The 23,956-nt window shown below is 41.9% G+C and overlaps 1 protein-coding gene across 3 annotated transcripts in view; it reads right to left on the bottom strand.

Annotated features, from left to right (window-relative positions):
- STX8 (syntaxin 8) overlaps nt 1-23,956 on the bottom strand; it is a 294,548-nt gene that overhangs the window by 213,699 nt on the left and 56,893 nt on the right. For all 3 annotated transcript variants that reach the window (XM_003791260.2, XM_023513962.1, XM_023513963.1), the window contains exons 5-6: nt 20,797-20,921; nt 8,546-8,638 (exon numbers count right to left, since the gene is read on the bottom strand). In XM_003791260.2, the coding sequence (XP_003791308.2) occupies nt 8,546-8,638; nt 20,797-20,921 (218 nt within the window). The remainder of the gene's footprint in view (nt 1-8,545; nt 8,639-20,796; nt 20,922-23,956) is intronic.

Below are 23,956 nucleotides of genomic sequence, written 5' to 3'. Positions count from 1 at the left end.
TTTATTTGTCCTCTTGAAATCTGATCCACAGTGTTGGAGGTGGACCCTAACGGGAATTGTTTACGTCATGGGTGGCAGATCCCTCAGGAATAGCCTGGCGCCATCTTCAAGGTAATGAGCTCAGCTCTATCAGTTCCTGAGACTCGATTTGTTAACAAGAGCCTGGCACCTCCTTCCTCTCTTTCTCTCTGTACTTCCTCTCCTGCCACGTGATATCTGCTCCCCACCTTCCCCTTCTGCCATGAGTGAAAAGCTCCCAGGAGCCCTCAGCAGATGCTGGTGCCATGCTTCTTGTGTAACCTGCAGAACCCTTAGCCAAATAAATCTCCTTTCTTTAGAAATCAATCACCCAGCCTCGGGTATTCTTTTATGGCAATGCAAAACCGACTAAGACAATTAGGTACAAGTTGAGTGTCCTTTATGTGAAATGCCTAGGTCATGGATTTGGGGATATTTGCATATACATAATGAAAGATCTTGGGTATGGGACACAAAGTCTAAACACAAAATTCACTTAAGTGTCATCTACAAGTTACACATAGAGCTTGAAGGTAATCTTATACAATATTTTTGTGCATGAAACAAAGTTTGTGTTAAGTACTTATATGTGGAATTTTCCATTTGTGGAGTCATGTCATTGTTCAAAATCTTTCAGATTTTGTATTTTGTATTGTTAGATTAAGGATACTCAACCTGTACCAAGAATTCCCATCTTATAGATGAGCAAGTTAGAATAGAGAAAGATTAAGTAACTTGCTCAGGGTCACACAAGTAGTAAGAATCAGAGGCAGTGTGGCTCTTCACACTGTGACATTTATGCTAGTGCTCATGCCATTCAACAGGCATTTTCAGTCTCTCTCCTCCCTCCATCTAACGTACTGGTAGGATTATACCTCCTAGTGGCTGGATAAGGGCATAGGATTAGTTCTGGTCCATGAGCTGGGAATGAAATTAACATGTCACTTCTGGGCCAGAGCATTTAATTGCAGGGACAAGACCCCTACAGTTCCCTGTTCTCTGGGCACAGAATCCAAGATCGTTTGAAATGGTGACAGTTTTATCAGCCAGTGATCTTAAATAATCATGTTCACCACTGAACCACAATGAATATATGCTTAAAGATTACAAACAAATAAATATTTGTTCATTGAAACCACCTATATATGAGGGCTATTTGTTACTGCAAAATAACCTAACTTATCCTGATGAATGTAGTCTCTCAACTACTTTTCTTTTTTCTTTTTTTTTTGAGACAGAGCCTCAAGCTGTCGCCCTGGGTAGAGTGCCATGGCATCACGCTCACAGCAACCTCCAACTCCTGGGCTCAAGTGAGTCTCCTGCCTCAGCCTCCCAAGTAGCTGGGACCATAGGCACCCACCACAACGCCCGGCTATTTTTTGTTTGCAGCCGTCATCGTTGTGGGCGGGCCGGGCTAGGGATTCGAACCCGCCACCTTAGGTGTATGTGGCTGGCGCCTTAGCCACTTGAGCCACAGGCGCCAAGCCTCAACTATTTTTCTAAATGAACTGTGGTAACAGCAAGGTGGGGGGGGAGACACTGATACTCGCTAAAAGAGAAATAGAATATGTAACTTCCAAACCAGGAGTTATCCAGGAGAAACTCTATGTCATGTGGGGTTCTGTGAAACCAGCTGTAGTCTACTGAATGAATGATCAATGAAGGAAACTCAAATTCACACAAACACAGCCACTTAGAGAAAACTATTTCCCCCACTTGACCTCAATGTCTATCTATATTTCACATCTGGGGTTGGGTAGGATATTGGGTGTCAATTCCTAAAAGGCTGCTTGACCCATAAGGTGCCTCATGCCACCAGGAAACACACTCACAGTCCTCAGCATAGCTCCCAAGGAGAAAGCCCTGGGCTGTGGATCAGGGTGGCTCCTTCCTCAGGTTCCACCTGCCAAACAGTAACAGAAACTCCCTCTGCATCAAATCATTCTATACTTCCCTTAAAACAAAGCAGTATCTAACTGTCTTGCTTCCTTCACAAGGCACGCATACATAAGTTCTGAGGGTGCAGCATTAGACATCACCTCTACTGCCATAGCCACTATCTTGCACAGTCATAAAATCACGGGCTGGAAGGCATTGTTTCAGAAGATCTTTGAACTCTCCCCCTCAAATAAGTGGGAGAGGACTTCTATTAAACCACATGGGGGCAGCACCTGTGGCTCCAAGGAATAGGGCGCTGGCCCCATATGCCGGAGGTGGCAGGTTCAAACCCAGCCCCAGCAAAAAAAAAAAAAAAAAAAAACCACATGGCACCGTACCAAGATGGGTCCAGAAACAAGGTAAGTACTATAGCTGTGGTCCGACCCCTGGGCCACAACTTGTACCAGTCCATGGCCTGTTAGGAACCCTGCCACACAGCAGAAGGTGAGCGGCGAGCAAGCAAAACCTCCCCTGTGTTTTCAGCTGTTCCCCATCACTGCCTGAGCTCTGCCTCCTCTCACCTCAGCAGTGGCATTAGATTATCACAGGAGTGTGAACCTCACAGTAAACCATAGTGCGAGGCATCTGCTCCTTATGAGAATCTAATGCCTGACGATCTGAGGTGGAGTGAGGTGGTGATGCTAGCACTGGGGAGAGGCTGCAGATATAAATCACCATTAGCAGAGAGGTTTGACTGCACAGAGACCGTAACAAGTAGATTGCTTACGGACTCGTATCTAAACCATTCCCCCAGCCCTCACCAGTCCATGGAAAAACTGTCTTTCACGAAACTGATCTGGTGCAAAAAAGGTTGGGGACCACTGTTCTATAGCAACCTATACTTTAACAAAAAGAATCTTACAGCAGTGTTACCCAAACTTTGGCATTTCAAATACCACCTTCAGAATTTTTTCTCGTCATGTTCATATTTCATTTGTGCTATAAATGCTTAACGTCTTTCTTCATATCAACCCACTATTGTTTTCAGGCACACACAAGTTAACTGAATAAGGAAATCTTATATTGTTAGGAAATCACACCTTTCAAATGCTAGCTATTTTTATTTCTATCATACGATGAAATCTACATCTATTAAAATGTAAGATGTCTGTCTACATACTACTAAAATAAGGCTGCCTAACACTTGGGGAAATTCTGATACCAGGTAACACAGGAAAAGATTCCTTCACCACACTGCATTTACATTCTCCAACACAAGACTACTTCTGTTATCAGTGTGCTAAACAGTTACAGGCTTCTGCCAGAGGGTGAGCTATAGAAACCCCCCCCCCCCACCATGAAGCCTGTTTGAAAGAAACCTCTGCAAGAGGTAAGAAGAGTAGACACATGGATGACATCATCCTTTCTTTAAGCATAAAAATGCTTAACTTGAATTCACTGACAATCAACCAAAAAAAAAAAAAACAACACTTCAGTGATTACTTACATGAGTATCCTATTGCTGCTCAAACAAATATCTCAGTCAAAGCAGCTAAAAACAACACACATTTGTGGGTGGCGCCTGTGGCTCAGGGAGTAGGGTGCCAGCCCCACATACGGAGGGTGGCCGGTTCAAACCTGACCCTGGCCAAGCTGCAACAATAAAATAGCTGGGCGTTGTGGCAGGCGCCTGTAATCCCAGCTACTCAGGAGGCTGAGGCAAGAGAATCACCTAAGCCCAAGATCTGGAGGTTGCTGTGAGCTGTGATGCCACTGCGCTCTACCAAAGGTGATAAAGAGAGAGACTGTCTCTAAAAAAAAAAAAGACAACACATATTTAATCCCTCGTTAACAAGCTCCACGGGATAGCCGGTGTCTACGGTGGGGCAGAAGTGCTTCCTCACGAGCCGTACCGTCTTTTCAAAAATCCCTAATCATTTTCTTAAGGTAGTGAACACTCATGTTCACTTTAGTTAGCTATAGTCATCCTGATTTCTGGAAAAACATGTAACATGTAAGTTTCTGAAGCTGTATTCATATTTCATTAATTTGACAAGTATCATAAATCACTGACTATTCACCATGTGAATCAGGCACCAGGAACTCAACCGTGAGTACAAGGGAGTATCTGTCCTCGAGGAACTTCTGGTGCAGTGGAGAATACCGACAAATGCTATGAGGAGGGTTCTCAGGGAGCATCCAGGAGGGGAAGAGTCACTAGATGGTGCCCAACCTAGGCCGAATCTGAAGGACTGACTCAGACTGAGCCAAGGTCAGACATGGGCTGGGGCTGGGGTGGGCTGGGGGAGGAACAGTAACTGGCAGGAGGGGAGAGGTGTTCCAGGCAACAGAAAAAGCTGGGTCTAGCATATCAAGGTAACTGACAACTGACAACCTTGCTGTGGTCAGTAGGGTTGGGGTGGAAAACTCCAGAGACCAGAAATGCAATGCGTAGATCACTGAGAGTAAGCTGGGCTTTATCAGGAAGGCGATGAAGGGAGTCACTCAAAGTTAAAATGTGACTAGGTCTGTGTTCTTAAAGGAACACTTTAATACAAGGCAGAGAAAGGATGAGAAGGAAATAAGACACCAGGCAAGGCATCAGGACATTGTGGTGACCCAGGTGGTAATTACTGGTGACATGATGACTGGGGTTGTAGTGATGAAGATATGTGGACAAATGCCTATGATCCTGAGGTACAACTGACAGGATGTGGTAACTCAGCACAGGTGACGAGGACAGAGTGGCCAGGCAGATGGAAGAGGCACTCCTGGGGAGGGGAGCACAGGGCCAGGCTTCTGTACATGCATACACCTATTCTGTTCTATAAATAAAGTTAACCAGAAGTGACTCTGAAAGGTTAAAAAATGCATGCTAGCTCTTGTTAAAAATTAGAAAGAAGACAGAGAGTAACTTAGGAAGAAAAAATAAGAGACTGAAGGATTGGTCTAGGAAGTCTAAGTCTGACCAGTAAGAGTTGCAAAATGAGAAAATGGAGAAAAACAGAAGGAAGGGAATTACAAGAGAATTTACCGCAATGGAATATCTAGATTCTAAGGGATGCTTAAGTATCAAACACAATGAATGAAAATGTATCTACATCAAGACATGCTGATAAAATTTCAAAACATCAGGGACAAACAGGTCCTAAAGTGCTGGGGGAGGAGGGAATAGGTCACTTACAAAGGATGAAGGATAAAAGTGATGAAGTGCCTAAAAGAAATGAAATAAATGACACCCCAGTGGCAAAAGGTATAGAATGCACCAAGATCTTGGTTTTTAAACGTACTTTCCCAGTAAAATGAACCAGAGATCCTTGAGAAAACAGCTGATTCCAGGGTTAGGACAGGGAAAAACATGAGCCTGGACCATCCTCTTCTTCCACAAAGCAAGAAAGTGCTCATAGATTGACAGAAAAATCAAAAGGATTAGCCCCCTAGAGAAATTTCAGCATCAGAAACAATCATGCACATGTGCCCACACTGACAGCTTTGTTCCTGGTGCCACTTCACCCACTGGAATCAGGCCTCCATGGTTCTTTGTGGTGCTGATTTTAAGGCTCAGCCAATGCCAAAAGTAGGTCTCAAAATATCTACTCCCATCGAGTCAAGCCAATCCCATTCATTTTCTTGTCTTGGTATTCTTTCTAAAAAGCTGTCTCTTAAACATGTACTTAAAAGAGCTTTTCAGTAAACCAGAACCACAGCTCTTGGTCCTGGAGCAGCATCTGGGTGGTCTGCCATGAGCCCTTTGTGCCCGCCCACCCACCCACACGGTTCACCTTGAACTGAAGAGCACTGTCCCTGGCTCAGTGGCCCACGCCTCCCCTCACCACCCCACCTCTGGATTTTTCACTTAACTTCAGATGGTTTTCCTCGTTAGGCTTGGTCACTAGCATACAAACAGGGTAATTACAGGGGCTAGCCAGGCCCTTTTTAATTCTCCATGAGAAGACTGGAAACTGCATTCCAACACTGAAGATAATTCAACCCTTCAGCTTTGTGGTTATGTTCTAAGTACAATGTATTTTGTTAGTAAGGTTTTGATACTTGATTCCAAGATGGCCTCACCTATTGTTTCTCTCATTTATTGAAAAATCAAAGGAATAATTTAGTACATCTGTAAAGCAGAGAGAAATCTACAACAAAAGTGGTATCCTTTTCTCACATCCCTGACTCCTTACAAGGCACTCAGATCACAATAAAAACCCAGATGAGGCTGTACCCTTATTCTTAACACCTATAGATATAACTGCCCTTTTTCCACTTTAACAAAAGGAGTAAAGACTGATTATGGTCCTGGCAGAGACATACTTGTTTATCCACAGTCTCTCTCAGTTCCTGTGAAAGAAAATGGCCGACTCCGTCCCATCTCCAAGGAACAAATATGCAGTTTAGAAAACCACCAGCACAGCTGCCCTCTCTCTGGGAGGCACCACAGAGAAAACCTCGCTTACTTTGGCAACAAATGGAAAAATACCTCTTGTTTGTCTATGGACACATGTAGCCATGCAGGGCTGAAATGAAGACGAGGACTGCGGTGATATGGAGGAAGAACCAAAGGATGGGGTGAGTGAAAGAAAGAATCCTGGTGACTGTGATGCTCAGTGTGAATACGTGACTATGCCCATGCTCTGCACGTGATTTTTATCTGTAATGAGAGCACATGGGAAGTGATATAAAGTGTAGTACTAAACATATTCTCTCAGGTCTAACAAGGGCGCTGGTTCTCAAATGAGGCAGCACACTGAAATCATCTGGGAAGCTCCTAAAAATACTGATCCTTGAACCCCCTGGAGATTCTGGTTTACTTGGTACAAAGTAATGATACTATGGTAGACAAAATAATGACCACACCCAAAGACATGCAGTATCTACACACTCTAGATCTTGAAAAACCTGTGAATATGTGGGGTTATATGGCACAGGGGTATTAAGGTTACAGAAGGAATTAAGGCCACTTACTACTCAGCTGACCTTAAAACAGGGGAGATTATCTTGGATCATGTGGGTTGGTCCAGTGTCATCAAAGGTCCCTGAATGTGGAAGTGGGAGGCAGCAGGTAGAGGTAGAAGTGAGTTGGCTTTGGAGATGCAGGGAGGGGTCACAAGCAAAGGACTAAATTATCCTTTCTGCACTCAAACTATTAAGATTATAAAATGAAATCTTCTCCATTTGCTTTATGACAGATGATAAAAAGGTGGAGTTTATTTATTTATGACAGATAAATGGAATTGTACTGTGGAAACAATTAGGCTCATTCTTCCCAGGGAACAAGAGAAGAACTGCCTGACATGTGATTCTGACAAGTTGGCCCTCCTTTCAGTGCCAAGTTCATCCACTCCCAGGGCCTTGATGTTTGCTCACACAGGTTGATGACTCTTCTTGAAAGCCATTCCATTGTGACACTAACACACACCGAAAGCTAAAACCTTAGAACTTTTTATTTTTCTCTTCTTCCTGTCTTGCTCACAGAGGAAGCTGGTAGTGTAGAAAATCAGTCGCATTAGAATCAGAGAAGACCTGAGTTGGAATTTCAATTCTGTCACTTGTAAACAATGAGGCAGCTTGGTGGCCCGCGCCTATAATCCTAGGACTCTGGGAGGCTGAGGTGGGTGGACTGCTTGTTCTCAGGAGTTTGAGACCATCCTAAGCAAGAGCGAGACCCTAACTCTACTAAAAATAGAAAAACTAGCTGGGCATTGTGGTGGGCATCTGTAGTCCCAGCTACTTGGGAGGCTGAGGAAAGAAGACTGCTTGAGTCCAAGAACTTTGTCTCTAACAAACGAGTGTGGCACTGCCTTAGGACAGTGTATGGATATTGAATGAAATGACAGATGAAAGAGCTCAGCACGCAGATGTGGGCTTTTCACACAAGGCAGCCTCACTGAAACTCAGCTACTCTCATGCTGGCACACGTCACCTCCACCTCATCTCCTATCTCGTCTCTTTGGTGGGCTTGGCAATGTACCTCCAACTGTGGACTCAACGCTTCCATGTGAATCACTAGGTGGACACATCCAAACTGGACTCACACTGTCCATAACAGTAATAACACCGGCAGTCCCTGGCACCCGTCCTCTCCTCCCCATTCCTACCACTACAACTCTGACTCGGGCTCTCATCTCCCACACCTCATAACGCCAGCACCACAGCCTCTCGGGAGGCCTCCATCTCTCTCCCCCCATCCATCCTGCTTGCAGTTTGCAAATTAATCTTTCTCCAATCATATCTGTCTCAAATCCTGAACAAAGATCTTCAAACACTGTCTTGCCCCACAGCCAGTATTTATGAGAGAAGAGAACAAACTCCAAGGTGTGGAGATTACGAGGCTGTGCAGCCTTAGCGTATGAAGTGCCCAGCAACTTCAGATCATTGCCACAGAAAAGAGCGGCTCTTGGGATAAACGAACCATAAAACAAAATATTTTTTTAAAGCAGCTACTGAGAACTAGAAATCTTTTACCAAATTTCTTTACCCGGTGTTTAATAACTATTCTCTAAATGTGCCACAACTCCCATATTGCATTGAACTATAATAATCCATTGACATGAAGTCACTTTGTGTTATTATAATAATTCAACAAATATTCACATCCTTAGCACTTATATTTGAATGCAAATTTGGCCCATCCCAGGCTTTTTCTTACCATTTTGTTCATCTAGTTCATTCCCAATTTCCTGCCCCATTTGTTTTTGGCGACTTATGATAGAGGAAAGGGCATCAAGGCCTGCGTCCTGTTCTGAAAGACAAAGAGAAGGAATTAGGTAAATAGCAGAGGAAAGCCATAGAAAGTCCATAAATACAGCCAGGAGTGTATTCAATATATGATAAAAGTAACATTTTAAAGCAGTCAGTAAAAGAAGGATATAACAGTTAACAATATTGGAAAAAAATCAAATTAAATACCTACCTCACACCCTATACTAAAATTATGCCCAGAAGGATTTTTAAATATTAAAAATGAGCTAAGATTTGGCCACACAAACATTGAAATTTGCTGCTACTCAATACATGTACAAATCAGTAAGACTTATTATCCTAATTTTTAAAATAGGTAGAGGATATAAGCAGGAAGTTCACAAAAAGTCAAAAAGAAAAGCTTTGACGTCACCACTATTTTAAAAATACAAATAAAGGATTTTTTTTTGCTTATCAAAAAAAAAAAATGCTGATACTGAAGGTTAACTAAAGTGTGAAGAACTAGAAGCTCCTACGTACTGTGTAATAGGAGAATAAGTTCCATTTACTAATTGAAATTTTTCTCCAGTACAGACCGTGCTCACCATTGTATCTATCAATTCGAAGTCTAGGAAAATATGTAAGAAAACATTCAGATAGTATACAATGATACAGATACAAGAATATTCCCTGAAACATTTGTTTCTCATGCTGGGTATCATGCTGGGTATCAGGTGTGCCTTTCAGCTCCAAATTCATCCTTTTTAGCTGCTCTGAAAATGGACCTGAACCATTAGGTAATTTTCCTTTGCCAGGGTTTTTGCTTCCTGGCTCCAGCCTGCTCTCCTGAGAGCTCCCTCAGTGCTTGCAGCTTCTTTGATGCCCAGCCCTTTTAATGCACAAAGGACAGCATCCCCCAGAGGCCAGTAACTTCTCCCAACACGCCCCTCCTTGAGCAGCTGTATAACATGTGCCTTCCCCATGATCAGTTTTCCCTGCACCCTAAAAGGCAAATCTTCAGCAAAAGTTTTGTCAGCACGGCACCAGAGTGACTTCCCTGAAATCACTCTGAGAGATCCTCAGCTGAGCCCTCTCTTAGCACTCAGGGTGAGGGATTCCTCCCTGGATGCCCTAACTCAGCTTAAGCGTTAGGGATTGCACCTGTTACCTGCTATTTCTTTATTTCTTTTCTTTAGCACTCTCCTTACTTCTCTCTTTTTTTTTTTTTTTTTTTTTTTTTTGAGTTTCTAGCCGGGGCTGGGTTTGAACCCACCACCTCCGGCATATGGGGCTAGCGCCCCACTCCTGAGCCACCAGCCACCCAGCATTCTCTTTACTTCTTGCTAGCTAATCCCTGTTACAGTTTACAATTCTTTTTATTAAACGTTCCCTGTCAAATTTCTCTGTTTGGACCCAGAGAATTTCCCTATATTTGTAACAGGGAAGAACTGGCTAACTGCCCAAACCCATACTATTTAAAAATATATAGTATATCCATAAAGTAAAACATTAGGTGGCCATTAAAAACACATTGTTCATGGATATCTTGACGTTGAAAAAAGTTCATGATAGGTTAGTAAGTAAAAAAGCAGGATACAAAATATATATCAGCATTTTTGCTTTAAAGATTAAAATTTCAAAAAGTTTTATAGTAAGACATTTTCAAAAGAAGAGTTTTTGAACATTGAAATAAAAAAAATGAGTTAAACTCAAGTTACTCAAGATCCTTTCTTTAAAATTTGATATGTTTTTAAGATGAGGCAGTCATTCTTTGTTCCTTCTCCCTCTACTTTCAGGCACATTGGGAAGAACACTCTGAGGGGGGCTCATGACTTTGCTCCATTTGAGTGATACGCCATGAACTTCCATGAACGTAACATGATGCCAGCTGCAGCTTGTGTTTTTTGTTCTGCTTTTTTTTTTTAGACAGTCTCATTTTGTTGCCTTCAGTAGAATGTCCTGGCATCACAGCTCACAGCAACTTCAAACCCTTGGGCTCAGGCCATCCTCTTGCCTCAACCTCCCCAGTAGCTGGGACTACAGGTGTGTACCCCTGTCCAGCTAGTTTTTCTATTTTTAGTAGAGACGGGGTTTGGCTCTTGCTCAGGCTGTTCTCAAACTCCTGAGCTCAAGCAATCCACCTGCCTCAGCCTCCCAGAGTGCTAGCTTCACAGGCTCGAGCCACCATGCCTGGCCCTACAGGGTTTTTTTTTTCCTTAGTAACTGTCCCACATAAAGGAATATCTACAAAAGCAGAAGTCATAAAGGTCTTCTTACTCAAGGTCACATTAACATTTTCTTATATTGTTCATTACACTTTAGCTCTTTAATTCATCTGGAATTTATTTAAACTAACGGTGTGAGGTAAGGACCCCTTAGTGACATTTTTTGACACTATGTACTCTTTTAAACTATACAAATGACCTGATGTCTCTAAGGATCGCTCCCAGAGACCATTTTATAGTAAAATCACTTTATAATGAGGTCCTTTTGGTTTTTAATAACAACCTCTTGGATGGCCTCCAAGATAAATCTATCTACCTAGTGCTGCTGTAGGGTGACCAATGTTACAGTAACATTCTGCTTGCCTCTGAAGAAGAATCTGTATGTAGGACTGAAGATCAAGTGGCAATGTGAATTAAAATGCAGGACAATTTAAAAACAGGAAAGTAGATTCCTCCAAGGTTTCCAATTAGGAAAAGTCATTAAACTCCTGAAGTTCCTCTATCCAGTAGAAACAGATTACAAATTTTAAAAACCCTATACTCTTTTCTCTCAAATGTGACTCATGGTCTCACTTAATAACCTGAAGGTCCTCTTTCTCATGTTCAGTAAGAGCTAAAAATTCTGCCCCACTCTAATAATTTCTGTAAGAGCACAGCAGCTCAATGCATGTAAGTGCTGCGATAAACTTTCATTCCCTAATCTGAAGACACAAATATCCAGACAATCAAGATGCTATGCAGGAACAATCACATCAATGACCTGGGCTACTCCAAGTTCCAAAGCAGCATTTCTAAGGGGGGTGGTGTGGCTATCTTTGAGAATTTATCTAAGTAAAATACTACCCACAAAAAATATAAATAAGAACCATAATAACATCATCATAATGAAAATTCACTATCATATGCCCTATTCTATCACATAACTCAAGTCATTATGATATCACAATAGAGCATATGAAATCTTTCTATAATGGTATAAATTTTTAAAAACAGATGATCCTTGTGGCAGGTAGAATAATGCCCCCTTCTCCCCAAGACATCTGCAGCCTAATCCCTGGAATCTGTGACTATGTTACCTTATCTGACAAAAGGAACTCTGCAGATGTGATTAAGAAATTTGAGGTGGGAGATGATCCTGGATTATGTAGTATAATCTAACTTATCAGTGTAATCATAAGTTCTGAAAAGCAGAGAACCTTTCTCAGCTGCTGTCAGGAGGAGATGTGAAGAAAGGTCAGAGAGATGCGACTTGCTGGCTTTGAGTATGGGAAGAAAGAAACCATGAGGTGAGGGATATGGGCTGTCTCTAGAGCTGGAAAACTTGAAGGAAAGAATTCTCCCCTAGAGCCTCCAGAAAGGAATCCATCCTTGCCAACATGGTGGTCTGAGCCCAGTGACACCTGGGTTGAACTTCTCTGACCTAAGCTAATTAAACCATTTTTGAAAAATCACTTTAGAGCAATTGTTGGATACTTCCTACCTTTACATATTCAGAAATGTCAAGTTTTTTCAAAATGGGGGGAAATTATAGGGCCAATACCTGTTTATTCAATGAAGAGACAGTAAAGAAAACAGAGTGAGTCTGACAAGGAACTTATAAAGAAATTTAAGGAGCATATCAACTAATTATGATGTATGGACAATATTCAGATGTTGAACTGAACTATCCAAGAGAACATTACAGGACAATCAGGGAAAGTTGAACACTGGCTGGATATTTGATTATATCAAGGAATTATTGTTAATTTCCTAAGGGAGATAATGGCATTGTGCTTATAGTTTTAAAAAACAGTACTTATCTTCTACAAACATATTTTAGAGATATATTCTGAAATATTCACCAATCAAATGATAATGTCTGAAATTTGCTTCAAAAATCATCCAGGGTGCGAGGGATAGTAGGTGGACAGACAAGAAGATGACCCCAAACTGGCTGTGAGTTGACCACTGGGAAGCTGGAGGTTGGGTAAAACAAAGTCATCATCTGGCTCTCCACTTTCAAAGGTTTGATATTTTCTCTAGCAAAAAGTTATTAATATTTTAACAAGTAGATAAATCAAAGGGATATTCCTAAGAGCTACAACTATAGTCCCCTGACTGAGGACAAGACCAAGACCCCAAGGCTAAAACTGCGTCATCTTTTCCTATGTCTCTGCCCCAGATCTAAGCCCAGCTTGTGGAATAGAGCACCATTATGTTTAAATCAAGGACTCAGGACACACAGCACTTGTTGTTTAACCCAAAGAATGACTACGGAAGGCCTTCTAGGTTTGTAGAAGACAGACATATAATCTCTACTGGACAGAAAGTGTTCTGGCCAATACTGGAGAGCCCTCTAAGTTTAGGGAGTGAAAAAGTAGTTGATGTTGTGCTGTCCAGCAGCCAGAGAGAAGCCATGGGACTTCTCATATTTAACATAAAGGAGCTCTCCCGGGATAAGGGGAAGTCTGAACAAGCGAGGAAAAGAGTAGGCCAAGCTAATCACTAAACTAGGAAGATGCCTAGAGCAAGTTCTAAGATTTAGGTGCTCTCATTTTTGTTTCAGTTTTAAGATTTTAGGAAAAGACTCTTTCTAGACCAGATGATAGCTATAAGAAAAGGTATCTTCAAAGAAAGGTGTCTGAGAAGTTACGATTGTAAGGGTTCAAAGATTTCCCGGTGTAAAATGGCATCTGGCCAGCCACCTTCCCTGACGTCATTTCACACGAAAATATTTAGAGACCTAAGAGTAGAGAAATCCAGGAATGTACAACTTCCTGCTAGAATCTAGAAAGAACATCTATAGAATACTAAAACTAAATGGAGCTAATTAAGAAACTCCATCAAGAGTTTCACCACCTAGAGACCTCCTGGGTAAAAGTGGAACAATATTTCATACTTCCCCAAATTGACTCCTCAACTCAGGGACAAGGGCCTATACTAACCAAAAAGTGACCTTCCCTTGTTCCATCTCAGGGATTTGTGAGGCGATGGCATTATTGTCATTACCCCATTCATCTTTTGCCTAATGCTCATTTACATATCAAATTACAGCTTAAGGAGCACACAAGCCAAGCTTGGCTAACTGGTGGTGGTGAGGCCTCACTTCTAGGCTGGGCAAGGAAGATATTCATTACCTTGAAGTCTATGTTCAACCAATGAATTGTTATTTTAGGATGATTTTCAAAGTGTTTCTAAGGGTCAGCTAAAGTGCAGAAAGGCTAACAGATTCCATAGGCAAAAGGAAGTTATAAATGACCTTTCATGGCTCCTTTCACTTTTTAAATTTAGTACAAGACCCAGCAATGAAGCAAAACCATAGCAGCCTCAGCACATCATCAAGATTCTTGAGGCAGAGAAAAGACTAGTAAGGATTTTATGTAGAGATTACTTCCATTTTCGTGTTGATCCCTGAAAAACAGCTTTCTGGCAAAGGAAGAGAAACACAGCATTTCAAAACTCAAAAGAAAGAGTGGGGGTGGGGGGGATCTGACCTGCAATGTGTGCTGCTGCTCCAGCCAAACCCCACTCAAACCCCACTGGCCAGAGGCCATCAGAGGGTGAGAATCTCAGTAAGGACACTGTTTTGGAAAGTCAGTGGTAAAGACTCCCAACAACATCCTCTCATACCCAGCCTACAGCAGTCCATGAACGCAGCACCCTCTTAGTGATAAGGAAACTTCTGCCTGTAACAGCTTTTCTTGGCAAAGAGCTACAATGCCAGAAAACTCAGTAGTATAATATTTGCTATACTGCTTCCCAGAACTGGGAATGCTGAAGAATCAGGTGCTGCAAATGAAGGGCTATGCTATGTGTAAAGCCATGTTGCTTTGAATTTTCTTCCTTTCCTCCAAACAATGCTTATAGGTAAAGTACATAAAATTAAAGATAAAAGAGTCAGTGTTTCATTACTAGGTAACTGCACTGTGAAAAGAATACACAACAGTTAAGCTTCTTCTGCTTCTCACCAAGATAGACTAACAGGCACCAGATTTCCTTCTGGCCTGAAATAATGGGAGGGAACCCCCAAACAGGCTAAATATATAAAACAACAGTTTCAAGACACTGACATCAGTGACCCCTGATGAGACAAACTTTAGGACTGCCCAAGATTACTGCCTTGCAAGCACTCCCAGCTGTCGTGTGTGGATGCGGAAATACACATGGAGCCTGGCAATCTTGAGTTGAAAAAAGGCCAAACAGGTCAAGGTGGCTAGAGTATGCAGGGCATAGAACCAGTGAGGCGAGAGCTGCAGAGAGAGAGCGAACTCTAGATCTGCCAGGGTCCACTCTGAGTCAAGCTGAGTGTTGCCTAGGGATAGCATATAAAGAAAGCACCCAAGGCTGGGGAAAGGACCACTCCAAAGAGTAAAAGGAATGATCCTCCTCTGAGTTCAAATAGGGTATCCCATAGTTCCTATTTCCACCAACCATATCACCTCATAGTTCGTAGGATACCAGACAGAGTACTCAGAATGGATTTGGCTCAGTAGTGGGCAAATTACCTCTAAAGTGGAGTCAGTACACACTTTCTGTAAAGGGTCAGATAGTAAATATTTTAGATTTTGCAGTTCATGTGGTCCTTTGAGCAGCTACTCAACTCTGCCATTGTAGCAGGAAAGCATCTGTAGGTAACAGGAAAATGAAAGAACAGGGCTGTGTTCCCATAAAGCTTTCCGAATGAATATTAAACTTTGAACTTCATATAATTTTTACAAGTCACAAAATATTCTTTTGATTATTTTTTCAACCACTTAAAAATAGAAAAGCCATGTTTAACTTGCAGACCACATAAGAACAGGTGGAGGATCAAATCTGGCCCACAGGTCATGGCTAGCTGACCCCTGCCCTAAAACAAACACCTCATTGGTCCGTCTCACAAAAGAGGATTCAATAACTTAACTGCAACCCATAACAACTCTCAAGAATATTCCTAGAAATATGAAAATATTCAGTATCAAACTAAGAAAAATTTACAATAACTGGCATCCATTAAGATCAGAAGGTAGGATGTCTGCTCTCACCTTTAATATTCAACATTGTACTGGAAGCTGTAGCAAGTGCAATAGGGCAAGAAAAAGCATAAAGACCAAAATGAAGAAGTCTTTTTTTCACAGGTGACATGATCATTTTGTGTAGAAAATCCAAAAGGCTCAACTTAATAAGCTATTAAGACAAATTTATAAGTTCAGCAAGTTTGCATAAGATCAATATACAAAAATCAAGTGTATTTTTATATATAAGCAATAATCAGAAATTTAAATGCCATTTATAACTGAATAAAATATGAAGCATTTAGGGATAAATCTGATGAAAGATGTACAAGATATATGTAGTATAAACTAAAAAGCACTGCTACAAAATTTAAAAACTAAATAAATGGAGAGATCTATCATATTCGTGAATTGGGAGACTCAATATTGTTAAGAGCCAATTTTCCCCAAATTAATCCAAAGACTCAATATAATCCCAATCAAAATTCCTGGAGGCTTTTTTAGTAAAAATTAAAAGCAGATCCTAAAATTCATACAGAAATTCAAAAGCTTTAGAATATCCAATGAAGGCTTGGCACCGTGGCTCAAGTGGCTAAGGCGCCTGCCACATACACCTAAGGTGGTGGGTTCGAATCCGGCCCGGCCTGCCAAACAACAATGACGGCTGCAACTAAAAAAATAGCCGGGCGTTGTGGCGGGCGCCTGTGGTCCCAGGTACTTGGGAGGCTGAGGCAGGAGACTCGCTGGAGCCCAGGAGTTGGAGGTTGCTGTGAGCTGTGATGCCACAGCACTCTACCCAGGGTGACACCTTGAGGCTCTGTCTCAAAAAAAAAAAAAAAAAGAATATCCAATGAAAGTATGAAAAAGAACAAAGTTGGGCCAAGCACAGTGGCTCACACCTGAAAACCTAGCACTTTGGGAGACCATGGTGGGAGAACCAATGGAGGTGAGGAGTTTAAGACCAGCATGGGCAACATAGTAAGATCCTATCTCTGAAAAAAATAAATTTTTTCTAGGTATGACGACATATGCACATAGTCTCAGCTACTCAGGAGGATTGCTTGAGTCCTGGAATTTGGGGCTGCAGTGAGCTATGTGGCCGCCTCTAAACTCCAACCGTGGCAATACAGCGAGACACTGTCTCAAAAAGAAAGAACAAGTCGAATGACTTATAGTATGCAACTTAAAGACCTGTCATAATAACATAATAATTAGGGCAATACCTGTGGCTTAGTGGGTAGGACATCCCATATACCAAGCGTAGGGGGTTCGAACTCAGACCTGGCCAAACTACAACAAAAAAATAGCTGGGCATCTGGCGGCACCTGTAGTCCCAGCTACTCGGGAGGCTGAGGCAACAGAATTGCCTAAGCCCAGGAGATGGAGTTTGCTATAAGCTGTGACGCCATGGCACTCTACCCAGGGCAACAGAGTAAGACTCTGTCTCTAAAAAATAAATAAATAAATAAATAATAATCAATACAATCCTCCATTGGTGTAAAGATTAACAAATAGACCAATGGAGAAAAACCCACAGAGTCCAGAAATAGGCCCATATGTATTTATGGTCACTTAATTTTTCACACAACTAGAGAAATTCAGTAAAAAATAGTCTTTTTAGAAATAATGCCAGACCAAATTGATATCCATATGAAAAAAGTCAAATTTCCATCCATACTTTACTATACTATATACACAAAAAAATTCAAAGTGGATCACAGATCTAATGTAAAACCTAAAACTGTAAAATTTCTAGGAAAAAATAACAAAGCAGCAAATCTTATGGCTTTAGGTTAGTCAATGATTTCTTAGATATAACCCAACCAATACAAGAAAAAATTAACTGGACTTCAAAATTAAGAACTTCTACTCTTTGATAGATATTGTCAAGAAAATGAAAAAAAGATAAACAGACTGGGAGAAAATATTCATAAAACATATGTCTGACAAATGACATATAAAATATAAAAAAGACATAAGTTCTTCCAACTTAACAGAAAAACAACCCAATTAAAAATGAGCAAACACTCTGAAAGGCATTTTACCGAAGAAGATATACAAGTAACAAATAAGTATATGCAAAGACTCACTAGAAAAATACATACTATTAAAACTACAATGAAATATACCTGCACATCTATTAAAATGACTAAAAGTAAAAAAACTGACCATGCCAAGTTTTGGTGAGGATGTGAAACAGCTAAAACATACGCATCTGGTATGTACAGAAAAAGACACAAACACTAAAAGACAAAAGGTAACCAGTGTTGGCAAGAAAGTGGGAAGAAAGGAACCTCGGACACTATACAGGGGAAGGTAACTTGGTACAGCCATTATGAAAAATATGGAGGTTCCTCAAAAAACTAGAAATTACCGTATGATCTAGCAATCCCACTACTGGATATCCATCCAATGAAGTCAGTATCTTGAAGAGACATCTGCACTCCCAGGTTTACTGCAGCACTGTTCACCACAGCCAAGGTATGGACTCAACCTTAGTGTCCATCCTGGATTAAAAAATGTGGTCAACACGGCACATGGAATACTATTCAGACTTAAAGAAAATCCTGTCATTCGCAACAACACGGAGGAACCGGGAAGACATTACATTAAGCGAAATAAGCCAGGCACAGAAAGACAAATGCCACATGATCTCTCTTACACGTGGAACATGGAAACATGAAACCCACACGTGTAGAAGCAGAGACAAGAATCTGGAGGCTGGGTGATGGGGTGGGGCGGGGACTGAGGAAATGCTGGTCGAAGGAGACAAAAAGTTTGAATGAGCAAGTTCAAGAGATCTATTATACAACACGGTGACTATCATGCTTTACTCTCTTTGGAGGTTTCCAGTATCCTTACCACAAATATCAATAGATATGCATGTGAGGTAATGGCATGCTAATTAGCTTGATCTACCCATTCTACAATACATCCATATTGCAAAGCACCAAGCTGCACAACAGAAATATGGATTTTTAAAAATATGTTTGCCAATTAAAATTTAATTTAAAAAAATTTTCTAAAGTTACATAGATACCCACTATATGAACTCAGTCATTCCACTTGTAAATTATTTACCTAAGAAAAAAATGAAATTTTATGTCCAAAGACTAATACATGAACACCAATAGCAGTTTGCATTTATTTCCACCATAAACTAAAAACAACCTAAATATTCATCAATAGGCGAATGGGTACACAGACTGTGGTAAATTCATACCAAGGGAAACTATTCTACAAGACAGTGAAATGCTGATACGCACAGTAATGTACAGCAGCGGTTCTCAACCTGTGGGTCATGACCCAAAGGAACTGTATTAAAGGGCCGCGGCATTAGGAAGGTTGAGAACCACTGATATAGATGAATCTTAAAATAATTACGCTTGGAGAAAGAAGCCAGACTCCTTCTCACCTAAAAAGGGTACATACTGTACGGTTCTATTTATGCAAAATTATAGGAAAGGTAAACTAATTTATAATAACAGAAAACAGACCAGCAGTCATCGCCTAGGGATGAAGGGAGGAACAACAGGAAGAATTACAAAGAGGCATGAAGAAAACTTCTGGGAGTAATGATTATGCTTATTATTTTGATCATAGTGATGGTTTCACAGGTATATACATATGTCAAAGCTCATCAAATTATGTATTTCAAACATGTGCTATTTATGATAATGCCAACTATATCTCCCTAGCTTTAAAAAGCAGAATTAGAAAGAATGGCATATCTGTACATACTGACATGAAAAAATGTCCAACACACACTAAGGAAAAAGCAAAAGGCATGAAATGATAGGTATGGGCTCGGCGTCTGTGGCTCAAGTAGCTAAGGTGCCAGCCACATACACCTAAGGTGGCGGGTTCGAATCCACCCAAACAACAATGATGGCTGCAACCAAACAATAGCCGGGCATTGTGGCGGGTGTCTGTGGTCCCAGCTACTTGGGAGGCTGAGGCAGGAGACTCGCTTGAGCCCAGGAGTTGGAGGTTGCTGTGAGCTGTGATGTTGCTGTGAGCTGTGATGCCATAGCACTCTACTCAGGGTGACAGCCTGAGGCTCTGTCACCAAAAAAAAAAAAAAAAAGAAAGAAATGATAGATATGGAGAGAGCTAGCTTATGGCTATGTACTTGCTGACCCTGTTTATATATTCAGTAAGTATGATTAGATTGAATATATATATGTATACAAAAAGGGCTACAAAAAATAAATATTAATCCATTTATAGTTTGAGATAGGAGAAGAAATATAGAGGACTTTCATTTTAAACATCCCTATATTATTTGACTTTTACAAAATAATCACATATTACTCCTAAAATTTAAAAAATAGAAGTAAGCAGGGCACGGGGACTCATGCTTATAATCCTAGCACTTTGAGAGGCCAAGGTGGGTGGTTCGCATGAGCTCTCAGGTTTGATACCAGCCTGAGCCAGAGTGAGACCTCATCTCTAAAAATAGCCAGGCAGTGTGGTGGGCCCCTGTAATCCCAGCTACTTGAGAGGGTGAGGCAAGAGAATCTCTTAAGCCCAAGAGTTTGAGGTTGCTGTGGGCTGTGATGCTACAGCACTTTACCAAGGGCTACAAAGTGAGACTCTGTCTCAAAAATAAATAAATAATAAAAGATAGAAGTAAAAAATAATTAGGTTTAAAAGCCACTGGCCAAGATGAACTTGAACGTAAAAGCCAAACTGACATATTTTATAGGAAAAAAACTAATCTTGTGTTTGAAGAATAATTCCAGTTGTGCATCAAAGCAAAGGCACATGCAGCAAATTCCCCTGCACAGATTCAGATCTGCTCTTTCCTCTTGTCCAACAGACAATCACTACTTTCATGAGTTACTGAAATGGGTAACAGCAACTGCCTATTTATCAGGTTTCCTGAAGTACAAAAATACCAAGAACTTTACAAGACCAACAATTTGAACTCTAATTTTCAATGGGGACAAGGAGTGTTCAAGGCTATAGTAACAATCTGGCAAGGCTTCTGAGCCCACACTCCTCAGGGTATTTGGTACCTTGGATAATTCTCTGTTGCTGTTGCCGGATTTCATCAAAACCCAAACCTCTGGTTTCCTCTGGCTCCTCAAAGAGCCAAGGGTTGCGTGCTCCTCGCTTAGCTTCTTCCTTCATCAGGCTGGACCTAAGAACAATATTAAATGTATTACATATCTCAGAAGATACAGCTCGGCTGCAAATTACTCCCACAAGTGCAGAGGTGGCCAGCCATGTATGCTTTGAAAATTCAATTCAACCATAATTTATTGCATCTTTAGTTATGCCAGGAACTGGAAGTGCTCAAAGAGATAGAGGATGAATAAGACACAAGCCTGGTCCTCAGAGGATTACTGCTTGTTAAAGAGATGATGGGAGGATATAATATTCATACTAATCCTCCAAGATATATCTGAGAAACACAAGACCAAACAAAAGCAGACTTTTTTTTTTAAGCCAAAGTTTGTCTCATAGGCTACTTGACACCAAAGGCACAAATACTATCTCTCAAGCAGATACAATGTCATGACTACACATTACAGCATTTAAAATGACCATGTAATTTTGCATTAAAGGGTATCTGATTGTTCACAGAAATACATGCTGAGTTTCAAAGTCAATTTTATGAAAATAATGTAGAATTCATAATATAATAAGCACACTCTGAATTACCAACCTTAACTTTTATTCTCACTAATAACCCACATGACCCTTTTGCACCAGACATTTGGTTCTGCTGTCTGAGAAACAGAAAATACACAATCTCTGCCTCAGTCCTCACATTTATAGGAGCCCCGTCTCCTATCTCCACCTGTCCATATTCTGTCCAAGCTGCAAAGATCACCTTGTTCAGGATACTATCTCTGATACCTCAGTGCAGAGATAACAGTCACATCAGAGCTCTCATGGGATTTATAAAAAATGATGGAATAAATACTTGGTGGGATGTCAGCAAATGGCTAAACAGAAACCCCTGGCACTACTTCCCCCCACAAGAAAGGACAGAGGCAATTAATAAACAGCTAAGAGTTGACTGGAGTGTCAAAGGGAGAGCCCTGGAATACAGTGGGGGAGAGAAAGGCATGTGTGGTGACTGGTAGCCCAGCAAGTCAGCATGGAGGGACCTGGCCTCTGTATCCCCATCTCACCTGCCCAGAACAGAATGATCCAGCCCTAGGAAGAACTCACCCTTGCAGAGAAACGCAAGCTGAAGAGCCCCACCAGCTCTTGATGCCACCACAAACACCTACAGTCCTTACTACTAGAGAATCCCACTCTCCTCAAGCCCAATTTGGAGAGCTGGCAGGAATTCACACAACTGCACTGCTCCAGATGGGGAGTATAACATGTGCACTCTCCATCTTCCATGTCCCATCCTCCACATCCCATCAGCACTACCGAGAGCCAGGCCGCTGCAGCATGGCACCACCTGCAGACCAGAACCCCCGCCAGAGTGCACCCTGCTCTTGGGGCCGGTAGCCAATGCACCTCTCCAGAACCATCTTCATTCCCCACAGGTGGCTGAATGCTACAAGCCCAGCTGCATAGAACCTGGGTTCAGGATTGGTGGTGACTCTGGTCCTGCACAGCAGAGAAACGAACCCACTTAGAGCTGGAGGAACAGTCTAGAAGATTCACCTAGAGTAAACCTACCCTTGAAAAAACAAAACCACTGCATGCCCTACCCTGAGTAGGAGAGGTACCCATGCTAGACGGGTACCCAAGTAGCTGATGTGTGTGGCTACTGCCCATCCTTAGGGCTTGAGAATCATCCCTGTGGGCCACCCTCCTCCAGCAGACATGCCTCTGGCCTGTCCAATAGACCTACACCTGCAGTCAGGGCCTGAGAAACAGCCTTGTAGGCTGCCCCTGGCAGACACACATCCAGACCAGCAAAGCAGATGCACAGCCATGTCCCAGGCCTTAAAAATAGCCCTGTGGATGGCTCCTGTCAGTGTGGTCAGCGTGGAGGGACCTGGCCTTTGTACGCCCATCTCGCCTGCCCAGAACAGAGCGATCCAGCCCTAGGAAGGACTCACTCTTGCAGAGAAAGGCAAGCTGAAGAACCCCATCAGCTCTTGATGCCACCACCTGGCAGATACACCCCTAGCCTGGCCAAGCAGATGTAAGCCCCCATCCTAGAAATGAGAAACAGCCCTGTGGATACCCTGGGCAGATACACCCCAGGCCAGCCAAGCAACTGTGCATCTATGTCCTGTGCATGGGTCTGAAACACAGCTCCATGCGCCACCCCAGGCAGGCTTTGCACTCCCATCTCCCAGGCCAGAGAAACATCTTGGATGGGCCTCCTCCAGCAGACACATATGCCCAAGTCAGCCAAGAAACTGTATGGCTACATCCTGAGCCTGAGAAGTAGCTGAGAAATCACACATCTGTGCTCCTGGCCAGAGTAATAGCCCATAGCCCAAAGCCAAGCAAAGAGCAAGATCCCAGGTGTGCTGACCCATCATGCTCACACACACCGACCTGAAAAATAGCTCAGCAAGCCCATCCCCAGCAAAGCTGTATCACCAGCACCACAAACTCTCTCAGACTAGGCCACTGAGACATACCCAAATGTCACTAGCATGGATCACAACTGATAAAACCACACAGATGACACTACTGCCTCTACCCAGAACCAAAGCCAATAACCCCGCTGAACCAACATCCCAAGGTCCAGCAATAACAAATAAGTCTTTTCTTGTGAAACCTACCCAATAAAATTTAGCAAAGGCAACTCTTTCTTTAGATGTGTAGAAATAAATGTAGTGATACATTCAACATGAAAAAGGAGACATCTTCAAAGGAACACATAATTCTCCAATAGAAGAATTGAATCATAAGGAAATACAGGAAATGGCAGAAGAAGTTCAAAATAACCTTTTAAAAACCTTCAAACACAAGAAAATACAGATAGATAATTCGATGGAGTCAGGAAAACAATTCATGATTTGAATGAGAAAATCGACAAAGAGATATCATAAAAAAGAACCAAACAGGCAGCTCGGGGTATGGGGTGCCAGCCACATATACCCAGGCTGGCAGATTTGAACCCGGCCCGGGCCTGCTAAACAACGATGACAACTGTAGAAAAAATAGCCAGGCATTGGGCAGCGCCTGTGGCTCAAAGGAGTAGGGTGCCAGCCCCATATATCAGAGGTGGTGGGTTTAAACCCAGCA

This window comes from Otolemur garnettii, unplaced genomic scaffold (assembly GCF_000181295.1).
Source record: "Otolemur garnettii isolate 467f Iridium unplaced genomic scaffold, OtoGar3 scaffold00046, whole genome shotgun sequence".
Classification (NCBI taxonomy): Eukaryota; Metazoa; Chordata; class Mammalia; order Primates; family Galagidae; genus Otolemur; species Otolemur garnettii.
This window is presented reverse-complemented; position numbering and strand designations above follow the sequence as displayed.